Source organism: Mastomys coucha, unplaced genomic scaffold (genome assembly GCF_008632895.1).
Source record: "Mastomys coucha isolate ucsf_1 unplaced genomic scaffold, UCSF_Mcou_1 pScaffold20, whole genome shotgun sequence".
Lineage (NCBI taxonomy): Eukaryota > Metazoa > Chordata > Mammalia > Rodentia > Muridae > Mastomys > Mastomys coucha.
Genome location: NW_022196903.1, coordinates 78774635 through 78796775, shown reverse-complemented (window position 1 = coordinate 78796775; position 22141 = coordinate 78774635). Strand labels below are relative to the sequence as shown.

The 22141-nt window shown below is 51.4% G+C and overlaps 1 protein-coding gene across 4 annotated transcripts in view; it reads left to right on the top strand.

Moving 5' to 3' along the window:
* Sfxn5 (sideroflexin 5) overlaps window positions 1–14661 on the top strand; it is a 120682-nt gene extending 106021 nt beyond the window's left edge. For 3 of the 4 annotated variants that reach the window (XM_031382370.1, XM_031382368.1, XM_031382371.1), the window contains one exon: window positions 11970–14661. In XM_031382370.1, the coding sequence (XP_031238230.1) occupies window positions 11970–12047 (78 nt within the window). In that variant the 3' untranslated portion in view covers window positions 12048–14661. The remainder of the gene's footprint in view (window positions 1–11969) is intronic. The other variant, XM_031382369.1, reaches the window with a different exon arrangement.
* The last annotated feature ends 7480 nt before the right edge of the window (window positions 14662–22141 follow it).

Sequence of the window (22141 nt, the reverse complement as noted above, 5' to 3'; positions counted from 1 at the left end):
ATAGGAGCTAGAATCACTGTCCTCTACTTAGCATCTGAGTTTGGGGTACTCAAGGCTCAGAAACCTCTGTGCTATGCGAGCCTGCAGTTCCTCATGTCCTCAGCTTTCTCCTGGAAAAGCTGAGCCCAGGAACTCCCACTGGAGCCCAGGGCTGTAGGCACCTATAAGCCCTGCAGACAGGGCAGAGGTTATTGCGAGGTCTCTGAGGCCACCACTGTGCTGGAAGCTCTCCCTGTGGAAGGGACCCAGGACAGAGAATTCCCAGATCACCAAATCAGAAGCTGTCTCAAGTGGAAAGGGTTATCATCCTCCTGGCTCTACTGCAAAAGAAGGCTGAGAAGAGCCATGGGTGGGATCAGCCCTCAGTCACAGAAGCCAGTGTTGACAGGAGGGGACACTCTGGAGATCACCCTCACACAGATAGGAGTCCAGTAAGCTGCTCAAAGAGGCTCTAGTCAAGGCCCAGACTCCTCTGTCCCCCTTGCCTACTCTTAATAGCTTGGGGAGAACAGTATGAAGTCTTGGTCCTTCAGAAGGGAGGCAGGAGCATGCTCTTCAGAACGCCCTATTCAGCGGTCTTCCCCAGCAGGGGTCAGCCCAACCTGGACATTATTATAGGGTATTTTGAGGCCTGTCTGCAACCCATGGCACCAAAGCCATCAGCCAATTGGCTGGGAGGTGCTCACTCCTTTGTTCATCCTCCCAATTAATTCTAACGAGGCACTACTTTCTGCAGTACAGGGATCATGTCTTGTGTCCCAGAAGCCAGGGGAATTTGCCATATGAGTCTGGACTTGCTTGAGCTGACCCAGCCTTGCCAAAAATCACCAAGGCTGTCAACAGCAGTAATCGCTGAAGTACTAATTAATTAACTAGGAGACCTGGAGACCAAGTTCAGGAACTAGGATGGCTAGCTCACTGTCACTGGTGTGGTGTCCCGACTCTCTAGTCCCAGAGTGTGAGGAAGAACTTCCATTTCTCCTTCTGTGCCTAAGAGAGCCTTTTATTCTTCTTAAATGAGCATTTCTGCCTACTGACATGGCACCCAGGGTCAACTGCAAAGAGTAATTATAGCCACCATGACTGAGGAGGTCGCATGCTAGATCTCTGCTTGCTTTGTATTTTAACTCCTTCAAGTATAGTTAAATATGGAGATGTTACCTAGTCAGTCAGAGGTTGTGTTGACAGCCCTGGGGAGAGACCTGGCCAGAGACACAGAACCCTTGGAGCACTGGGGACTGAAGCCAAGGAACAAAAGGTCAATATTAATCAGAGGCAGGAGGATGAGGACAAGGGAGGTGGAGGGAGGAGGGAGCTTTGTGGAGCAAGCCACACATGGGACCCTGGGAAGAGGCAGAGAAGACCTGGTGAGGTTTTTAGACCCGTCAGTCTAGGAGGCAAAAATGATTGTTTTCTGTTCAGAGAAGTGGCTTAGAGCTGGGCAGAGGAAGTTTTATAGTCCCACGGGAGAGTCCCCAGCATGTCTGGTTACAAATGAGGGCACTGAGGCAGCTTAAAGGTAATTATGTTGTCTGAGGTTCATGTTGGTCATGAGAGAGGCAGCTTGTGCAGACAGGATTGTGTCACGCAGCCCAGCCTGCCCACATCTCACCATAAGAAGAGAAACCAAGCTTGTGCCCAGACGGTACAGTGCTTATTTATCAGTAGACCAGAGGAGCCTCTGCTAGACCTCCTGCCTGTCATAGGGAATCTACCTTCATATCTCCGGGGACTTTCTGTGGGAATATTGCTTTGTTTTCTAACACAGAACTGGGCAGGGTGGAAGGGTCGAGGGGGCCAACAGTGGCATCTGGAATAAGCTCTGAACTTGGGTATGGTGGAGCACTGGCTAGACAGTGGCATCTAATCAACATCTAGAGTAAGTTCCCTGCCCCATGGTCCCTCATGAAAACTAAGCTACTTTCTCTCTTGTGACTGGGACAGTTTTCTAATGGCTTTTGATTTCCCGAAGACTGTATTCTGATGTCAAAAACAAGTTTAGCAATTAAACGTCCCTGGGTGTGGTGGCTCACACCTGTGATCCCAGCACTTGAGAGGCAGAAGGTGGGGGGGAATTCCTACAAATTCAAGACCAGCCTCATCTACGGAGTAAGTTGTAGGCCAGCTAGGATCACATAGGGTTGATCCTGCGTCAAAAAAACAACCAAAAAAACAAAAAACAAAAAACAAAATCCCCAAAACCAAAACCAAAAAACAAAAACAAAAAACAAAAAAACAACTCAAAAGACAAAAAAACCAAACCAAAACTCAAAACCAAAACAAACAAACAAACTAACAAACAAACAAAACAAAGTAAAGCTGAATGCAGTAGCATACACCCGAGGCAAGAGGATCAGGGGTTCAAGGCCATCCTTGGCTACATCATGAGTTTGAACACCATGTAGCTTGGGCTACATGAGAACTAGTCTCAAAAAAAGCTGAACAGTAACAGCTTGAGAGTAACAGTTATGATGGAGGTAAAGCCAGGGGCTGTGCTATGGCCTGCCCCAAGGCCCCTTGAGGTAGGGTAGGTTGTAGAGAGATCTCTAGTTGAAGAGGTCCCAATTTATGGTGTCCTTTCTGGCTCTATCCTCTGTGAAGATTAGGCCTCTAAACAAGACAAGCCTGGTCACCTCTGTCTCATCTGCATGTACACTGTTGTCTTGGACGCTTTTGGGAGACATCCAGTGTTCGGGCCTTGGGTCCATGGGCTTGGCTGTACTGGAGTCTGGATTGGGCAATGATAAATGCCCTTCCAGTTCTGACAGCCGTTGTTCTCTACCTGGGAGTGTGTCCAACCCTAGGGTTTAATGAGCCTCAGGTCTCCCAGGGAGCAAGAAGCAGTGCACTGGCCAAGCCTCACTCACCCTTGCCTCTGCCTTTCTTAATTCCTAAGTCCCCTGGGACTCTCTTGTATCCAGGTTGCCCCTCCCCCGATGCTCCCTGGGGAGCTCCGGGGCTAAGGAACGGGGCTGCTGTACAAGCAGGAGCTATTGTTCCGCAATCTGGTTTTGTCCTCATCTTGTTGGCAGGCGGCAGGAGAGGAGCGAAAGGTTAATGAGGCGCTGTGAACGGGGACTGCAGCGGGCGGGCGCCGGCTTGGTGACAGGGAGCTAATTAGGAGCAGTTTAACAGGAGGAAAAAGTGAAATCTCCTCTTCACCAACTGTCAATAATTAGCCGATTTGGTGAGGTTGAAATGTGTCCACAGGAGAAGGCGGGGCTTGTCTGGGGACGCTGGAGTGTGTGTGTGTGTGTGTGTGTGTGTGTGTGTGTGTGTGTGTGAGAGAGGCTAATCTCTACCTCTAGGTGTGTATGGGGATTGGAGGGTACAGGCCATCACGGGCCATCTCTTCTGCCCTCTGGTTGGCTTTTCCCAGCTTGAGCCCTATATGGCCCCAGTTGAGACCTTAGCTGAAAGCAAGTATTAAAACTACGTTTCTTCCAGTGTCTGCCCTGTAGGAACCTGGAAGTGAAAATAAGAGGCAGGTGCTCGGATCAGGAGCAGGATGGCAGCCAGGATACCCGAAGTCTCAAGCTGATCCTTAGGCGCCTGCCTTTCCCCACAGCGAGGGTTTGCCCTCTGAGTAGTAGCTGAATGATGCCAAGAGGAGGCTGGCCAGGGCCCTTAGCCTGCTGTGGAACACGCCTTCCTCAGAGTCCCCTGGGCCCCATCCTCCCAGCTACACTAAGGCAGGGCTAGAGAGGAGGATCAGACCCTGAGCAGTTAAACTGTGGCAGGAAGGATGTTGCAGAGGCCTCCTGGGGGCAAGGAGTCATGTTCACCAGCCAGAAGGTTGTTTCCTGTTGGGCCTGTTTGTGCTGTCTGTTGTCTTGTCTTTTGTTGGCCCCTGGCCTTTGGCCTTTCCTGACCCCTCAGCAGATGGATGCCTCCTCCCTAGACTCCAGCTTCTGCTGAACACCTTAGCTAGAAAAGGCATCAATCAGCCCTGTTAATCTCTCACCCCTCCTCCACCCCACCCCACCCCATCCCTGCCCTCACCCTAACCACTCCCAGCTCAGCTTTAGAGGGCCTCCAGGGCTTGAGGCATGCTGGGAGGAAGGCTGAAGCCCTCTTGCGGTCCTTAGCATTTTTCTGGAGCCTGTAAAGTAACTCCTAGGGCCACTTTCCCTCCCTACTCAGCCCCTACTCCTCACCTCTTCTCCCTCTGTAGTTTTCAGAGTTAAGAAACAAAATATACCCCAACCCAGAGGCAAGAACACGTCCCTCCCCTGGGTACTGGAACCACTCTCTGCCCTCAACAGCCCTACAGAAAGTAGTAGCACTGGTGGACCACTGTGATACATCAGAAGCTGACCCTCCCCAGTTTGTCTCCCTTTCTCTGAGAACAAAATTCAGGGAAGAGTTATGAATCTTCTAGAATGTCCCTGGGACATTCTCCCAGATATTCAGAATCTTTCCTTCCTCAAACATATAAGCTCTGGTCCCATCTCCCACCTTAGGACAGGACCTCTCCCTCCTGCCGTGTAAGGCTGAAAACCCAACTCTTTATCAGCACCTGGCACAGACCTAACTCATTTGGGCTCGCCCTGACTCTGTTGGCTCCTCTTCCTTCTGCTCTTCCAGGACCGATACAAGGCAAGACGCAAATGTCTGGCGCTGTGTCCCTCCTGAGTCCACATTACCTTTCCTTGTCCCTAGAAGAGGAGTTTCTTCCCCTCCAGTCTCACATCCATCTTTGCTATGTGATGTTTGTTTGGGGTTTTTCTCGTTTGCTTTAATCAATCCCCACTGAAAGCCGAAGCAGGCTATTTTTGCTGTCAGAAATCTGCCGCCTCCCCGCCCGCTGCTTTCTTGGAATTTGCCCACAGGACCCCCCAGGAGGGACAAACGGGGATGGCAAAGCCACTTGGATCCCAGGAACGCCAACGCCACCTGTCATATTGCCTGTTCCCCACACCCCCATCCTAACCCATGCGTGCACACAGGCCCGCACACGTGCATACACACCAGTGTGCGCACATTCTCAATGATAGGCTTCAGAGAAGCTACCTCCCAACTTGTCTCTTTGAGGTCTCCCTGCCAGAACCTTCTAGAATACCCTACTGATTTCAAGAGTGGAGGCCTAGCTGGGCAAAACTTCCACTGAGTGAAAAGCAGTAAATGAAAAGTGTTTGGTGCATGCCTGAACTACACAGCGGAAGCCCAGCCCTGTGAGGGGGCTTATCGGCTAGGGCTGGGCAATGTCCACAAACTCATCTTTTCTCTGTAGCATCATGTGAGTTTCTACTTCCTCCTAGGACCCCCCCCCCATTTCTAGATGTTATCTTTGTCCTAGAAAAAAAATCCCTACTGTACAGATGGAGAAACTGAGGCCTCAAGGCTGAGAAGACAGAAGAGGGAGAAAGGCTTTGAGGTCAGTCCACCAGAGGGCACCCAGGAACAGTGTAAAGTTCTGAAGTGCCAATGGGGCTTGGAGCCCTTGCTAGGTCTACCAAGTCCAGGGGAGGAGCCCCCACATTGGGTGGGGGATGGGGGGCTTCAATTCAGTTTGATTGAGTTGGAATATTGAGCCATCTCGAGGGGGCTCTCAGTAGTATGGATGTGGGGACTGCAATCTGTCCCCCTTCCTGCTGGAGTCCACAACCAGAGATGCAATGAAGATTTAAACAAGTGCTGGAGATGCTTAAGGCCACAGTCATGGGTGTGGCATGAGACCAGGGGACCCATGCAGGAGGAGGCAGACATAGCATAGACTCATACGAGCATCCAAGGAACCCAAAGAAAGCCTGAAGAGGCTTTGATCAGGCCAGGCATGCTCTTCCTTCAACGGAAGGAAACTTTGCCCAGCCAAGCCTGTCTACCAAATTCAATGATGTATTCTAGAAGGCTCTGGGAGGGACAGTCTGGGAGATGGCTTTGCTGAGGAATCTGGTTTTATTTCGTTTAAGACAGAGCTTGCTATGTAGCCCAGGCTGGCCCGGAGCTCTCCATCCTCCTGCCTCCGCCTCCCAAGTGTTAGGATGATAGGCATGTGCCACTATGGCTAGCGGGAGGGTGACCTTCCTTAAGAAGGTCTTGGGAGTCTGTCATCAGTACCAGAGGCCTAACCCAGGTGCTCAGGTGTCCAAGCTCGGGGCTCAGCTGCTCCTGTACCCGTTTACCCTGGCCCTTCAAAGACTCTCAGATCAATCTCAGAGGTGGGCCTTGATGTGTTCTGTGTATACAAGCAGGACTCAAGGCTGTCTCAGTTCTGGTTGCAAAAGTAGGATGTGGCTGACTGTTCAGTGGACTAGTCAGGCTTTGGAAACCTATGTCAAGTGCTATGGCACCTGCCTGCCTCAGAGAGGCCCAGACCCCTGGGCAGGCACGGAAGTGGCTTTAGGCTGTGTCACAGGGTCAGGCTGAATGTCCCACCCCTTTGCCCTTCTCTTTGAAAAGGAGGCAGAAAAGCCTGCCCCAGCAGTGAGAGGCAGGAGGAGGGAGCGCTTTGTAGTAGGGAAAAGCCAGGGAGAGTGGGGCACGGCTGGGGGATCCAGTTTCCTGTTTATGTCTCTGCACCTTAGCTCCCGGTTCAAATATGTAAACTATCCACTGGGCCTGGCTGCAGGTGTGTGTGTGTGTGTGTGTGTGTGTGTGTGTGTGTGTGCTCCCAGGCTGGAAGGCAGAGGTGCCCCCAGTGCATTCCTGGCTCCTGGCCCCCACCCCAACACAGAGTGTCTGGCTACAAAGGCAAATAACTCAAGGTTAACCCTTCGCAGGCCATGAAGGAAAGCTGTAGGGAGCTGGGGGTTCTGGAGCTAGCTGGGCTGTGGGGCATTTATGAGAAGACACTGGATGTGGTGCTCAGGGCGTGTCTTCTGAGAGGGGCTTCATGGTTTGAGCTTAGTCTTCAGGATGGAGATGGGGCTGAGTAAAGCAGGCCCATGAGGGGTGGTAGTGTTTATTTCAGGGCAGGCTGGGCGTGTTCACGGTAGGCATCACTACTTTGGAGCAGCCATCCAGGTCCCTGCAACTCCTGCTCTCTGAGGCTCTGGCACCCCAAATTCCTTTGATGGACCTTGCCTTCCTGCCCTCATCTTGGAAAGGTGACCTGCAACAGGTGTACTTGGTCCTGATAAGAGGAGGAAATGGTGGCCTGTTGACACAGGCATCACTAGGGTCCTTATCCTGGCCTCTCCCAGTTGAGCCCAAATCGTGAGGTCCCTCAGTGATTTCCTCACACAAGAGACCTGAAGATCGTAGATCATGAGCCCTACACCCTGCCATGGCTGGAGAGCTTGAGGGGTTGTCACAGGTGGCTAGCTGCCATGCCTCAGCATGAAGTAAGAGGCTACACCCGAGGTCAGCACTGAGTTGGGTCTGGGAAGTCTGGGTTCTCCATAGTCTAGCTGCCAGGAGCAGCTAAAGCTGTCACTGGGACCACTGTGGGACATCAGTCACTTGGTACCCAGGGCTTTGAGGTGTCTGGTACCCTATGTTGATATTCAGCTGCTCGTGCTGGCTGCCTAAGGCTGCCTTCATGGGCTCGTTCCCTTCCCCACCCCTCCAATGTGCCCATTCCCCTCCATCTGCTCTTCCAGGCAAGCTCCCCTACTCTGGAGGCGCTGGCTGTGTGCACACATCCATCTCCCTCCTGCCCAGGGCCCAGAACCCTGGGCCCATCTGTCCCTCAGGCCAGACTACCCAGGAGACCCACAGGCACCCAGCTTCAGCATGGCCAACCCACCCCCCTTCCCATATTCCTTGCCTCTGAGAATGGCATCACCACCACCACCACCACCACCACCCAGCTCATGAGCTAGAATTAGGAGTCATCTACCGCCCAGTCATCCTCAACACCTCCCTCTCACCCCCACATGCAATTGGTCATCAACTCTATGGATGTCATCTTCAGAAAGGCTCCTTGGCACGTTCTCCCTCTTGCCTCCATGGGCAACATCAGAAAGCAGGACCTAAGAACTTTCTGGTTCCAACAGCTGCTCCTCTGGGAGGCTTCCTACCTCCTCACTTCCCATCCCCCTTCCTCCACTCTGCCATGGTCAGAAGGACCTTTCTGAAACCTGGGTGTGCCCACTCCTGCTCACCTAATGGCTCCCCGATTCTCTCAGATAATGGCGGACACCTCCAGACAGCCTAAGATGTCTTGCCTACCCTACCCTCATCTTACTATCCTTCCATGTGTCCATGGGGACCACTACCACCCCTCTTCCTTTCCATAGCACATGCTGACTGACCTGCCGGTTTCTTCCCCTTCATCCAGCAGTTATTGCCTGCCTTCTCTGATCCAAATCTTCCGTTCTCTTCCTGGCCCACCTCCTCTGAGAAGTCTCCCTTCCTTGTTCCTTCCTCAGTACATGCTAACCCCTAGGCTCTACCCAGTTTCCATGGTACTTTGCTTGTCTCTCAGGAATCCATCTGCTTTCACTTTCTGACTCCTCCCCTAGACTTCCAGCTTCTCAAGGGCAGTGAGCTGGCCCTGTCCATAGCTGTTCACCCAGCCTGAGTGTGTGGTGTTGGCTCACATGAACATAAACACAGACTGAATAGAAATGAACAGGAATGGTGGCTCTGTCCCCAAGACCCTAACCAAGAATGCCTGGGCCACCTCCCCCAGAAGGCTTCCACTGTCTGCATCCCCTTACATGTGTTTCCATTCTACCTGCTACCCTCAGCTCAGTGGGGGCCCAGGGGCGTCTGGGTGCCATGAAGGAGTGGCCTCGGTCTTCTGGAGATGCTGGGTTCTATGGGGAGTGGGCCCTGCAGGCCACGGCCCTGGGCCTCGGTCCTACACCTCAGTGGTGAGCAGCCTCTAGGATTTTAATGCGGGCCTCAGTGCTTCAGTGAAAGCTGCATGGGGAGCTGCTAATAATGGCACTAAAATAAAATATGCTACATCTGTTATGGGTAGCAGAACAAAATTAGCTGCTCACACCTCTGACATCCAAGATGTCTTAACTTAAAATACTCCTTGGCTTACTTTACATCATTTACTGATTATATTTAAAAGAAATACAATTTTGCAATTACTGTTCTTTCCAGTGTGGTATCTATGCATCGTTTTCCTTTTATGTTTATATATTTCTCCTTCATTAGTGCAGTCTGAAGGGTGATTAGGATTCTTCAAACATTTTACAGAGGTTAAACGTTGATTAAGATTTAATTATTACTGTAAATAGCTTGGAATGACATATGGTGCAAAAGCCTGACATATGTGCATTTGAATAAATGAAGTGCTATTTCCCAGGATGCCTCGGTAGCTGTTTAACAGCTTTCCCGAAGGGTTATGTTACACCTCATGGTAAGATTGCTGGGATGTTATATTTTGTTGGTTTTTGCAGCTGAAAGCTAAGAACAGTTTTCCAGTTTTTTAAAAACATTGAATATTTTAAATACCTAAATTGTTTTGCACAAATTTTTGCTAATTTGTCTAACTAGGTTAAACATTTTCAAAAGCATTTAGATTTTTAAGCGTGGGCGCTGTGCATTGTGTCAGTGGCAGCATGGGGACGAGGGGAGCCAGTGGGGTGGGGGGGACTCAGGGGAGAGGGGTGGGGCACGAGAAGGCAGTTTTAGGAGAGGGGTCCCGGGTCCTGAGCGTAGCTCTTTCTCTTTGGCTGTCTCAAGTAGCCAGAGTGTTAGGGTATTGAAGAGACCAGGGGAATGGTGCCCCTTCTCCAGGGTCTCTTCTGAGCCCACCAGCTCTAACCCTCACCAACTCCCCCTTGCCTGACCTTGACCTACATACCCTGGTTTGATTGAGCTCCCTGAAGTTTCCCTAGTCTGTGCCACCCTAAAGCCTCCTTGGTTTTATATATAGGGTGAACCTAGGATCAGGTTCAGCTGAGCTACAACACAAAGGCCTGGCAGTTCTGGGATCTTGCCTGAGGCACAAGACAAGCTAATGGGTGGAGTCCCTCACTAAGAGTACATCTCCCTCATTGGCCTAACCCAGGCTTCCCCTTGGCTCAACCTGGAGCCAAAGGTTTAGGGAATGATCTATTTTTAGGTGCTTGCTACCCACTTTCTGTCTATCCATTAATTCAACCAGAGAGACTCTAGCACTGTTCTAGGCCTTAAGGTCTCAGAATGAACAAGATCTACAGGTCTCCGGGTTGTGTGTGTGTATGTGTGGTGGGGGAGGACTTGTGATCTGACATGGAAAGGTAGAGGATGTGTGAGCAGTCAACCCCCCAATAAGAAATGCAGGGGTCTTGGGCCAGAAAGGTTGTACTACCCAGCCTAGGTGAGCTATGGTCTACATCTAGGCCTATAAAACTGACAGAAGATAGAAAAATAGGATGGGAATGGGAATGGGAATGGGGGTGGGAGGATGCCTCTAACAGATAGAGCAGTCCAGGCAGACCGGAAGTGTGGCAGGGAGCAGCCTGGTTTGTATAATGAACCCAAAGAGGTACATATGTCCTGTGTCTTCAAGATAATGGGGAATGTAGCAGTGGGAACTGAGGACATGGGTGCAAGCTGCTGAACCATTTTTTAGTGCGGATGGGGGTGACCAGACCTGAGGTTCAGAAGACAGTGGGATGAAGTGGATAGCCAAGGGATAGGAAGGGAAGGAAAAGGGGAGAGGAAGAGAAGGGAAGAGAAGGGAAGGGGAGGGGAGGGGAGAGGAGGGGGAGGAAAGGGGAGGGAAGAGGGCCCATGGTCATTCAGCCATCAGTTAAAGGTGTTATTGTCCACAACATGGAGCTGGACTGGGGCAAAGGCTCAATTCTATTTCAGAATGGTTGAGTTTATGCACCCATGAAGCATCTATCATCTTTGACTAGCCAGCAGTCAGCTGTTGGCCTAAGGCTCAGAGGAGAACCACAGCTGGACACTTTTGAGACATGACAGGCACCAAGAGTCCAGTCAGACCAAGCCCCAAGTACCCCAAGAAGCAGCCAGTGGGCGTTGTGAAATGAGGGTAACTGACCTTGGAAAGAGAGGTTTTTGTAGAGCCAGATTTGCTGTGGGCTGAAGCCAGTGGGAGGTGGGCAGGTGGATTTGACCAGAATGGACAATTTAAAGAAGCATTGTTGCTGGGGAGAAGCAACACCAAGCCCTAGGCAAGCCTGACATGGTAGAAAGGAGTTTCCTCAGATGCAAGGCTCTTGTGGCATGTGTAGGAAACTGTGGACAGCAAAGTTGGGAGAGAAGAAGGGTATGTAGGAGAGGGCCATGCAGAGGCAGAGGAAGGAGGAGCGAGGTGGGTGTCTGCCTTCCAAGGGGAAAGGACAGCCACTGAGGAGGGCAGGAGGGAGGGGCAGGCTGTGGTAGGCTCTGGGTTTGATGATGGGCATCTGAGAGCAGCTCCCCACTAGTGCCACTGAAGTAAGAAGGCTCAGCAGTTCAGGAGTGGGAAGCTGAGGGTGAGCGGCTGAAGTGACCCCAAAGGTTGAATGTGGCCTCTGTAGAGGACAAGAGATGAAATAGACCAGGCAGTGTGCCTTGAGGAAACTGTTGCCACCTGCCCCAAGACTCTGCCTGAAGTCGGGAATGGTGGACTGGGAGGATCTTCATGAGTTAAGTGGAAGGGTAGGTGTGTGGGCAGGGATCCGTAAAGCCAGGCTACCAATCAGAGCTAAAAGGACCCTTGAGGCTAGGAAGGAGCTGAAGTAATGGTCCCTAAGATGTGTGTGTGTGTGTGTGTGTGTGTGTGTGTGACAGAGATAGAGTATCTGAGACCTGCAGTATTATTGGTCCAGGAGAGCAGAGAATGGGGTACTGCCAGGGAAAAGGCTTAAGGAGGACTAGAAGGGGTCCTCAAATGTGCCTGCAGTAAGAGGAACTAGGGTATTTGCAATGAGGGAAACCTAAAATCTAGACAAAGAGATTAATCTTAAGCTGATAGAAGAAAAAGCATGCATATCCCTTGCTAGGGCATATAGGTTAGTGGCTAGGGACCACGCAGAGACAGAACTGTGGGTACCAGGCCAGGCCTTAGATCCACTGTGCTTCTCTTCCTGGCACTCCTCACCTCTGCACTCTTCTCTTTCTCTCCTCAGATTGAAACCTCCCAGTTGGAGCCTGAGATAGCCAGGGCTACAAGCAGCCGGACAGTGGTGTACAATAAGGGGCTGTGAGTGAAGATCAGCCGGCCTGGGAACACAGCACTATCCAGGCCAGGCATTCGGGGTGGGGAAAGAAGTCTCATGAGCTGTATCTGCAGGGAGGGGCTGCCTGGAAAGCAGTCAACCTCCATCAGTAGGGAGACTAACCATTCACATTTTAACATAGGGGAGTGGAATTCTGACACATTTCCTACACAAAAAGAATCAAGTGCATCTCTGGGCCTTACATGGGGTCGGCTAAACTCCATTCAGCACAATTTCTCGTGAGCTAAAGAACTGTAGAGTGCTCCTGGGGTAGAAGTAGTATCCTTTTATATGTTCCTCTTTTTTTTTTTTTTTTGTTTGTTTTAATTTTTTCATTAGAAGCAAGTCTGAGCCTTGGTTGCAGCTGACCAGAAGCAGCAGGAGGACAGGTGGTGGGAGCCAGAGGAGCCTGGGAACTGGTTTGGATTGATAGGAGGGAAGTATAATGGTTAGGGCCGATGGGCCCCTTGGGTTAGAGAAGGGAAGGGAAGGGAGACGGTCTGCACCTCACAGGATGAACTAGCCATAACCAAGGTTCTCAGGAATCAGCTCCCTCAATCAAGGAGCACTAGAGAGAGCCCTGGAAAATTCCCCGGGAACACCAGGCTCTGAATGTATCCTCCCCACCCCACAGCTGAGTGAAAGTCAGTGACCCCAGGCATGGGTCACCTTTTATGGAGCTCTTATTGATTCCAGGCCCCTGAGAGCACCCCAGCTCTAGTCAGGGATCCCCAAGAAGGAACACTGTTCTGTGGGAACATGGAGAGGGTCCTGTCTGGGCTCTGTGGGGAAGGTTCTTTTCCACAAGAAGCTAGAGTGTCCCTCTGGGACAAAGGTGGTCTGAGCCCACTATGGTCCAGTCTGCAGCCACGGAAGCTGTTTATCACATCCCACACCTTTCTGCCATAGAGGAGTCTCTGCCTGAGGATACAAGGCCAGATCCCTGGCAACTGCCTGAGAGGTAGCATCAGCAATGGACAAGCCGCCCACATTTCTGAGCTTCCGTTCCCTGCCTGGGAGCAAGGGACTGAACTGGGGTTCCCTCCAAGGCTTTGGCTTTTCTCGACCTGCTTCACTCAGATGTGCACATTTCAGGCATATCTCTAAGGTGGATTCTGGGCTGGAAAATGCATCAGGCCCTTCTGGAAATGGCCGAGCACTTGGCCTACAAAAGGACCTTGCCCTTCGGTATGGACTCTCCCACATCCTGAAAAACCTTGACTTGTGCCAAACACTTCACACGGCTGTGGAGGAGGCAGTATGGATGCCTGAGCTGAGCTTAGAGGTCATACCACATGCCGTTCCTCACTGCTGCAGACTTGGGGCCTTTTGCTGTTGCCTCCTGACTCCATCTCGTCATGTACAGGCCATAGAAGAAGAGATAGCTCTACCTAAGGAGGCAGGGTCTGGGTGGGGCCGAACAGGGTGACTCCTGGTCCAAAGGACCCACAGAGAGGAGATACACTGATCTTTACACAGCCCTCATCTGTCCATGCTAGGATGGGAGGCCTGGCTCGTGATCCTGGAACCTGACTCAGGAGTGGTCAGGCTGAAGGTGAACATCTATGATTGCAGTAAAAGGCTGGTATGGGGCACCAAGGACAAGGTCCCAGGTTCTCTGCCACAATTTTAAGGCAGGTATAGCTGCAGCGAGTTGGGCCGAACATGGGCATTGGTACCATGGTCTCCAGGCATTGGTTGCAGACTAGATCTGTCTGGAGCCTCTTTTGAAAAGTTCATGTCCAGCTTTCTCTGTTCCCACTTGTTCTGGAACCTTGTCCTTATGCATTTTTCTTGGGACCAAAACCACCCTCACCCAGGCCTGCCTGCTCCAGGGGCTCTTCTAGCTCTCCCTCTGTGCTGGCTGTCCCCGTGGCCTCAGTACCCCTCATAGGTATGTTATGGGTGTGGAGTGATTTCTGCCATGCTCCAATACACCCTCAGCCCAGGTGAGCTGAGGGGGCAGCTCCTTTGGATTTGCTGTGATAGATGGTCCTTGTGGTCCACAGTGATGGTGACTGGTGTCTTAGCCATGCTGTTAAACCCTGTTCTGACTTCATAAAATCCATAAGGGATGCTCTCTGTGAATGCAAATGTCCCTGTTTGCTGAGGCTAAGGGATGGAAAGAGGCCTGGAGAAAAGGCAGCATAGATTACCTCTTGTTGGGTGTGGTTTTGCCAGCAGTCAGGGCAAGTCTCCAGCCCTGATGGTCCTGGCCAGCTCTCCTCTGATTACTTTTAAACATTCCCTCGAAGGATGCTCTTCCATCTCTGGAAAGCAATTTGAGAGTATAGGAACCAAAAGTCCAAGGTGCCAAGATGGCCACCGAACCAAAATGTCTGCACATTGTCTCACTTCCTGATTGTGGCTGTCTTGTGAAAGTCTCTGGTCTGGAGAAGGGTGGGGCTCTGAGGAGACGAGCCAGTGGGAGGCAGGTCCATGCTAAGCTTCCAGCCTTGGGCAGGTATGAGTGAGGCTCAACACGTATGCCTCAGCATACCTAGGGACTTCAGACTGTCTTTTTAACCTCAGAAAATGTCTCAATGTATGTGATTTATGTCATACTAATGGGCTGTGGGCAATAAACATGGATTTAAAACAACAGGTGTGGCTTTGTGAATTATAGGGCAGTGGGAGGGGAGAAATGAAGAAACACAGAGGGATCAAGTAAAGGCAGCTGGGGACTCTGTGGAAGTGTCCCCAAAGGAAGGCCCAGGCCCAGGGTTCTGGAGAGGCCCAGAGGAAAGGGCAAAGGAAAAGAGGAGGACGATATGAGGGCAGGAAGCTGGAAAAAGAAGAGAGTTGGAACCACAGAAGCGGACTGGCTTAGATGGCTCAGCCAGGAGAGAGGATTGCCGCGCAAGCCAGAGCCACTGAGTTCAATCTTCAGAACCCGTGGTGGAAGGAGAGAACGGATTCCTGAGAGCTGTCATCTGATTGCTGTGTGCCCCCTCATGTGCAACATAGCATGTGAGTCCCCAGCCCCCTGCACCCCTACACAAATAAAAATAGAGGGAAAAGATGGAATCACAAAAGAAGCCCTGTGACTGCTGAAAAGCTTACCCTCAGGAGCTGGAACGCTCTAGGATTTCAGTAGGTTCTTGTGCTGTGTGAGCCCACAAAGCTGGAGGGTGAAGGAGGGGACCACCGCAGCCTGCCAATGGCCTGGAGACCTAGGAGGCATCTCAGCTAACTACAGACGTGATGTCTGTCTTCTGTGTGTATGGTCTCAGTCCTGGAACTCCGCCCCCTCCCAACTCTCTCAGAGCCCCTCCTATGTGGGGTAGTTTTTATGTCAACTTGGCACAGCTATAGGAATAGGAGAGGTGGGGAACCTTAATTGAGAAAATTAAGATGGTGTGTAGGATATTTTCTTAATTAGTGATTGATATGGGAGGGCCCAGTCCATGTGGGTGGTGCTATACCTGGGCTGATGGTCCTGGGTGCTATAAGAAAGCAGGCCTGTAGAGATGGCTCAGTGGTTAAGAGCACTGGCTGTTCTTCCAGAGGTCCTGAGTTCAATTCCCAGCAACCACATGGTGGCTCACAACCATCTGTAATGGGATTTAATGCCTTCTTCTGGTGTATCTGAAGACAGTGACAGTATACTTACATAAAACAAATAAATAAATCTTAAAAAAAGAAAGAAAGAAAGCAGGCTGAACAAGCCATGGGGAGAAAGCCAATAAGCAGCACCCCTTCATGGCTTCTGCTTCAGCTCCTGCTTCTGGTTCCTGCCCTGAGTGTCTTCATTGATGAATCTGTGATGTGGAAGAATAAGCCAAATAAACCCTTTCCACCCTAACTTGCTTTTTTGTCATGGTGTTTCATCACAGCAATAGAAACCCTATCACCTCCTGATAGACCTGGTTTCTCTCCCAAACTGCCTCCTAGAAGTCCCTACAGGGAGGCCTGCCCTCCTCTATGGGACCACTGAGTATCATCCAGCCCTGCAGAGAAAGAAGCTGATACGGATAGAAATCATGTAGGAGGCAGATGCTGGCCCCAGCATGGCCAGTGGCTGTTGTAAGTACTTTTTTGTATATGTACAGGTTTGTGAGCATTCAGGTGCACATATGTGTGCACATGTGTATAGAGGCCAAAGGTCACCTTTGGGTATCATTCCTCGGGGGCCATCCACCTTGATCTTGAGGTCTCTCACTGTCCTAAAGTTCACCAAATTGGCTGAACTGGCTGAGCAAACCCCAGGATCTGCTGTCTCTACTCTAGTGCTGGGATGTATAAGCATGACCCAGCACAACTGGCTTAGTAGTAGTAGTAGTGGTGGTGGTGGTGGTGGTGGTGGTGGTGGTGGTGGTGGTGGTGGTGGTGGTGGTGGTGGTGGTGGCAGCAGCAGCAGCAGCAGCAGCAGTGGTTCTCCTGGAACTCACTATGTAGACCAGGCTAGCCTCAAACTCATAGAGACTCACCGGTCTCTGAGATTAAAGGAATTCACCACTATGCCCAGCCTCCTGGCTTTTTAAAAGTTGGTTTCATTACTTTGCCAACTGAACTCTCTCCCCAGCCTCTGGTGTAGGCACTTCTGAACAGAGACTTGATGCACTTACTTACCAAGTGCCAGCTCACTGGTGGGGAATGCAGCAGACCCTGTTCTCATGCCTCCTAATTGTCTCTGGTGTGGACAGGAGGCTGAGCTCTGGACCCCCTTGGAATGGATGAAGACGGAGGGGATGGGGTCTCTGTTCCAAATGATACCTTGAGGTCAGGAGGCTGGGGAATTTCTTTGCTAAGAGCTAAGATGAGGCTACAGAGCCCCCCATCAGAATGGAAATCCTTGACTCTCAGGACGTACACAAATCCCTCCTGGGAACTGTTTGTTGTCTTTAGCTAGGTTGGGGACTGAGCTCCTGCCCAGCTCAGGGACCATTAACACTCAAAGAATGCCGCCTCTCCTTCAGTCTATCCCCATGGACTGGCCTGGATCTAGGCCTCTTCCTCCCTACTCAATCAAAGACTAGGAGAGTCAGAACACCGGGGCAGGGGTCAGGGTGTGAGGACAGTGATGAGTGACCCTTTCCTGAGGCCCAAAGAGCTTGGCTCTGTATTCAAAATGGAGCCTCCTTCAGCACCCTGTGCCCTCCAGCTGTTGTTGGGCCTGCGGTCTCATCTACTCCCAAGCCTCTAGTTAGGCTGTCAAGTTGGAATTTCTCATCAACTGGGTCATGCTTGTAAATCCTAGTACGAGAGTAGAGACAGGCAGATCCGGGTTTGCTCATGCAGTCTAGCCAATTTGGTGAGCTTTAGGACAATGAGAGACCTCAAAATCAAGAGAAGGCTCCTCCCAAGTCATGTCCCCACCTTTCCTGTAGTACCAGGTATCCCTAATGGCAATGACCAATAACTGCCTCCCTCATATGCCCTCAGGCAACTCCCGGCAGTCTTCTCTAAGGTTAGAGGACTCCTCTTTAGCCAATACAAAAACCTAGGACTCACTACGAAGCCCCTGGGAAGGTAGAAATGGAAAAAGAATAGATCAGGGAAAGAGGAGATAACAGACAGCCTAGCAGGCAACAACTCTCTCCTTGGAGACTCTCTGCATCCCTAGTGAGGACAGAGGGGCTGCTAGCAGTCCCAGGTCACCTGACATTGCTCTCTCCCTCTTCCTGGGCAAGTGTGGCAAAGGGAGAGGAACACAGGAGGCTCTGACCACTCCAAGAATGAGCCGTAAGAAATTCAGTCTGTTTCCAGAGCAGAGACAAGATCCTGGAGAGGTGGGTGGTGCTAGGTGGAGCCTTGGAGGGCTTGTAGAGAGAGTGGCTTCATTTGAGGGTAGCACGGAGAGATAAACAGACACAGTGCATCTACTGAGAGACAGGTAGGGCACCCTGCTTGGTCATGGGAGGATGGAGAGTCAGAGCCTGGACCGGCCCATGCCCATGAGAGACAAAGGTAGAGAAAAGTAAGGTCACTGAGAAGGGTGTGGCAGCAGGGAGCCAGCTGACCCCTCTGTCCTGTTTGGAAAACTGAGGAAAAAGGATGCTACATTTTGGGGGCCTACAAAGACAGGCGGGAGACCAAATCTGCAGGGGAGGCAGCCATTCCATCTCAGTTCTTGTAGGTTTCTGGAAGACAGCCAAGTGGAGATGTCAGGAGACCAGCAAAGGCTGGATATATAGGCTTGCATGTTTGGAAGCTTGTTGAGGTGGCACATGCCTGCTGTCATCCCAGCCACTTGGGAGGCAGGAGATGGGGGGTCAGGAATGCAAGGTCAGTCACTCTCACTGGATTCCATGAGACCCAATCTCAAAAACAAAGCAAAAGACCTGGAAAAGACTTGTACATGATTCATTTATTGACTGTCTCTAGGAGTACAGTAAGTTAACAGGAAGAGACGCCAAGGATAAAGTCCCGTGGAACCCCAGCCCAAAGAGAGATTGGGATCTGCCAAGAAAGCTCAGCCAATGAAAGCTGAGTGGTCACAGGGTGGTCAGGGCAAAAGCCAGCTTTGTGGGCTGGGAAGTCAGTAAGCTTCTGGCTCGTAGGCAGTGGAGGTGTGTGTGTGTGTGTGTGTGTGTGTGTGTGTGTGTGTGTGTGTGTTTAGGTAGCCTCAGAGGCATCAGATCCCCTAGAACTAGAGTTACAGGCAGTTGTGAGCCACCCAACATGGGTGCTGGGAAGCAAACTCAGGTCCTCTGCAAGAGCAATGTGTACTCCTAACTGCTGAGCCGCCCCTCTTTCCATCTCTCCAGCTGTGCATGTTATTTTTTGAGCCAGGGTCTCTTACTGAACTATTTGGCCAGATTGCCTGGCTAACAGGCTTCAGGGGATCTTCCTATCTCTGTCTCCCCAGCACTGAGATTTTGATTTTTCATTTGTTTTTACATGGGGATCAAGCTCAAGTCTGCATGCTTGCATAGCAAGCACTTTACTAAGCTGTACGTGGAAGTAATTCTTCCCCCAGATTTGGTTGTAAACTCTATGTCATGGTATCCTGACGCCAAATTCACCTGATATAGGTGGGAGACTCAGTCAGAGAAGTGAGAGGTATTAAAGGCAGGAAAAAGATCAGCAACCAAAGAGTGTATCTTCAAGAACAGATAGACTGGAGCCTGCATCAGAGACCTCCAGGAGAGCTATGGAGATTACAGGAGGCAGGTGGAGAGGAGGCATTGGATGCAGAAGTGTCCAGGGAGGATGGAGAGCCCTGTCAGAGGCATCTGCACCCTTGTTCACAATCCCAAGAGGTGGTTTCATAGGAGAGCTTGCAGCCTAACTTCACCATTGGAGTCATGAGCAGAAAACTGGGTTTGGCCAAGCAAGACTGGGGGCTTTACTCACCTGGCCCTCCAACTTCTGTGGACTTCTCTCCATCCAGGGCCTTAGCTCCTGTCTGGGCTCTCCCTAACCAGCTGTCCTCTCCAGGTTCTGCTGGTCACTGCTCCTGCCCTTTTAGACCTAAGGGCTACACAGCCATCCCATTGTTACCAAGGGCTCCCCATGTTACAAAAGGGTGCTCCAACATACTCGTGGCTTTTCCAGATTTGTTCATTGTTCCTTTTTGTCAGCTCCCCTCTGTTGCCCGAACTAAAGTTCCCTTCTCTAAGTGATGTGAAGGTAATCCTCCCAAGGCTCATTTTTCTCTCTGAAGATGGAAGTCATGAAATTGGGGGTGTAAGTGAATTGGTAGTGATTGCCCGGCATTTCATGAAGCCCTGGGTTCAAGTCCCAGCACCACTTAAACTGATCAGGTGGTACACCCCGGTAATCCTAGCACTCAGCAAGTGAGAGCAGCAGGGTCAGAAGTTCAAATTCATCCTCATCCTTAGTTTTATATTAAATTTGAGGCCAGCCTGAGATATCCTGTCTCTAGAGAGAGAGGGGGAGGGAAGAAGGAAGAAAGGAAGGAAAGAAAGGAAGATGAAGTAGGTTCCCTGCTGACAGTGACAGAAACAACTAGGGGAGCAGCAGGGTGACAATCAAGACCTCTCTTGTAGAGAGCAAGAATAGATTTATCAAAGAGAGTAAGGGTTGTGCTGAGAGTGAAACTTGGATTGAGAGGGTGTCGCCACCACACACCATCACCTGGTGTCTTCCTGGCTCGACATAGTAGGTGGAGAAATGGTCTGAGTAGACTTGGACCTCTGCTGGCTTGGTACGACCAAGCATAGCCGGACAAGGGCATATCAGAGAGAGAATGGGGGAACAGCTCGGAGCATCCCGTGGGGTCCCACTCTAACACGGATGGGAGAGTGAACAAGCCAGCCAGAGCACCCCAGCAAAGAACATCTGAATGTGTGATTTGAACATGTTCTTCCCAGGCGTGAGGAGAGTGACAAGAAGCTGAGGTGCTAGGTAGGTTGTCCACTGAGACCCCAAGTTCTTCGGGGATGGGGGATGGGGGCAGGAAGATCAGAAGCTGCTAGCTTAAGTCTTGGACAAATGAAGGGGCATGGCCAGGATGTGCAAGTGACACTCTGCGCACGTGCACAGCACACATGCACAGCCACACGCCCACACCCACCCACACAGTCACACTCTCATGCACGCCCACAGCCCTCCCAGACACTCCAAACACCCTCACATGCACTCACCCTCACACGAACCCCAGACAGCAGATGGGGCGCTCGGGTAATTGGTTAAACCTGTTCCCGATGTCTGGCTCCGCCTTGGCAGCACCGTCTGACAGGAAAGCTGGCTGGGCCTGCACCGCTAAGCCTTCTGCCCCTCCATCCCCTCCCCCTGTGTGGCTGTCCTGGAGCAGGGTCCCAAAGTGCCCTGTGGACTAGCTGGCTCCTCTAGGACAGAGCCTGGCTCTCAAGTCAAATATTTCATGATGGCCCGTGGGAAGCAACCACAGCACCTTGTGAGGAGATATTGATAAAGACAGCAGGTGCCACGTGGCTGAGAGGCCAGAGGCCAATGTGGGAAAGTCCTAGGACAAGAGGAAACAGTATGATTGTTCCCTGAGAGGAAGCGGGTGGACTGGGCATGAAGAGTTAAGAGCTCCTGCTTGCTACACTCGAGGCTCCTGCAACTCTGTGCTCTTCACAGTTGCCCAGAAGAATCAGGCCCTCATTCCTCAGGACTCTGGAGGTCAGCACCACTGAGGAGAAGTGGCCAAACAAGCTTGCTTAGAGAGGCCCAGCCCAGCAGCTCACCCAAACATAGATGTGGGAAAGGAGGCCAGTGTCTACTCTTCTGGCCCTTTGCAGGCCCTCGCTCCAGGCAGGAGCCACCCTGGGGAATGGGCAGGAGCAGCAGTCCTGTCTTCTCACTGTTCGGCTGCATCTGCGTCTCTTTCGTCTCTTTGGGAGAGACTTTGGTTTGTTCCCTGGAGAGGGCCCAAAAACTCCCAAATTAGCAAACCTGGCAAGCCCGCAGCTCAGAAAATAGTTCATCCTGATTCCATGTTTTTCAGGCTCACAGAAGCCTTTATTAATGAAGTCACAACACCAATATTTACCGTCTGCGGGAGAGGCACAACATGGGGGGATGGAGGGGCTCCCCGCCCCGCCCCAGCAGGCCTGCCTAGGAAGATTGGCAGGTTTTCGATTCTTCTAGGCCTTTATCTTGTGGATGGGGCATTCTGCTGTGATCTTCCAGGAGCCATCCCCCATCCAACCCCACCCCCCTAGCCAAGCACTGTAGGATCTTCAGAGGAAGGGCTCACCCATTCTGTCCCCCGCTCCACTAGTGCTGAAAGCAAGCCTCTCCTCCCATCCTGCCTGTTCATGGACACCTCCCAGCCCCCACTATTGCTTGGCGGGGAGTTGGTGAGGGTTTAATTCAGACTTAGCTGGGTTAGAACTTCTAAATTTTCAGGGATGTGTTCATTTTGGTGGAAAAAGGGACAGGGAACAGAATCTTTTGGTTTCTGGAAACTGGAGTGGACATCCGCAAGACAGGCAGAGCACGAAAAAGGCAGGACAGTGGGACTTGGCCTGTGTTCTCAGCAAAAGAACCTTGTGTGCTTGGATTTCTGCACCTAGCCCAGGCAACAGGAATGGGCCTTCGGCATGGATCAGGTGTACATCCACAGGGTACTCACCAACATCCCTGGTAGCAAGAGCAGCACAGGCCAGCAAAAGCCATGACAGCTCACTCAGGGACACGCAGGGACA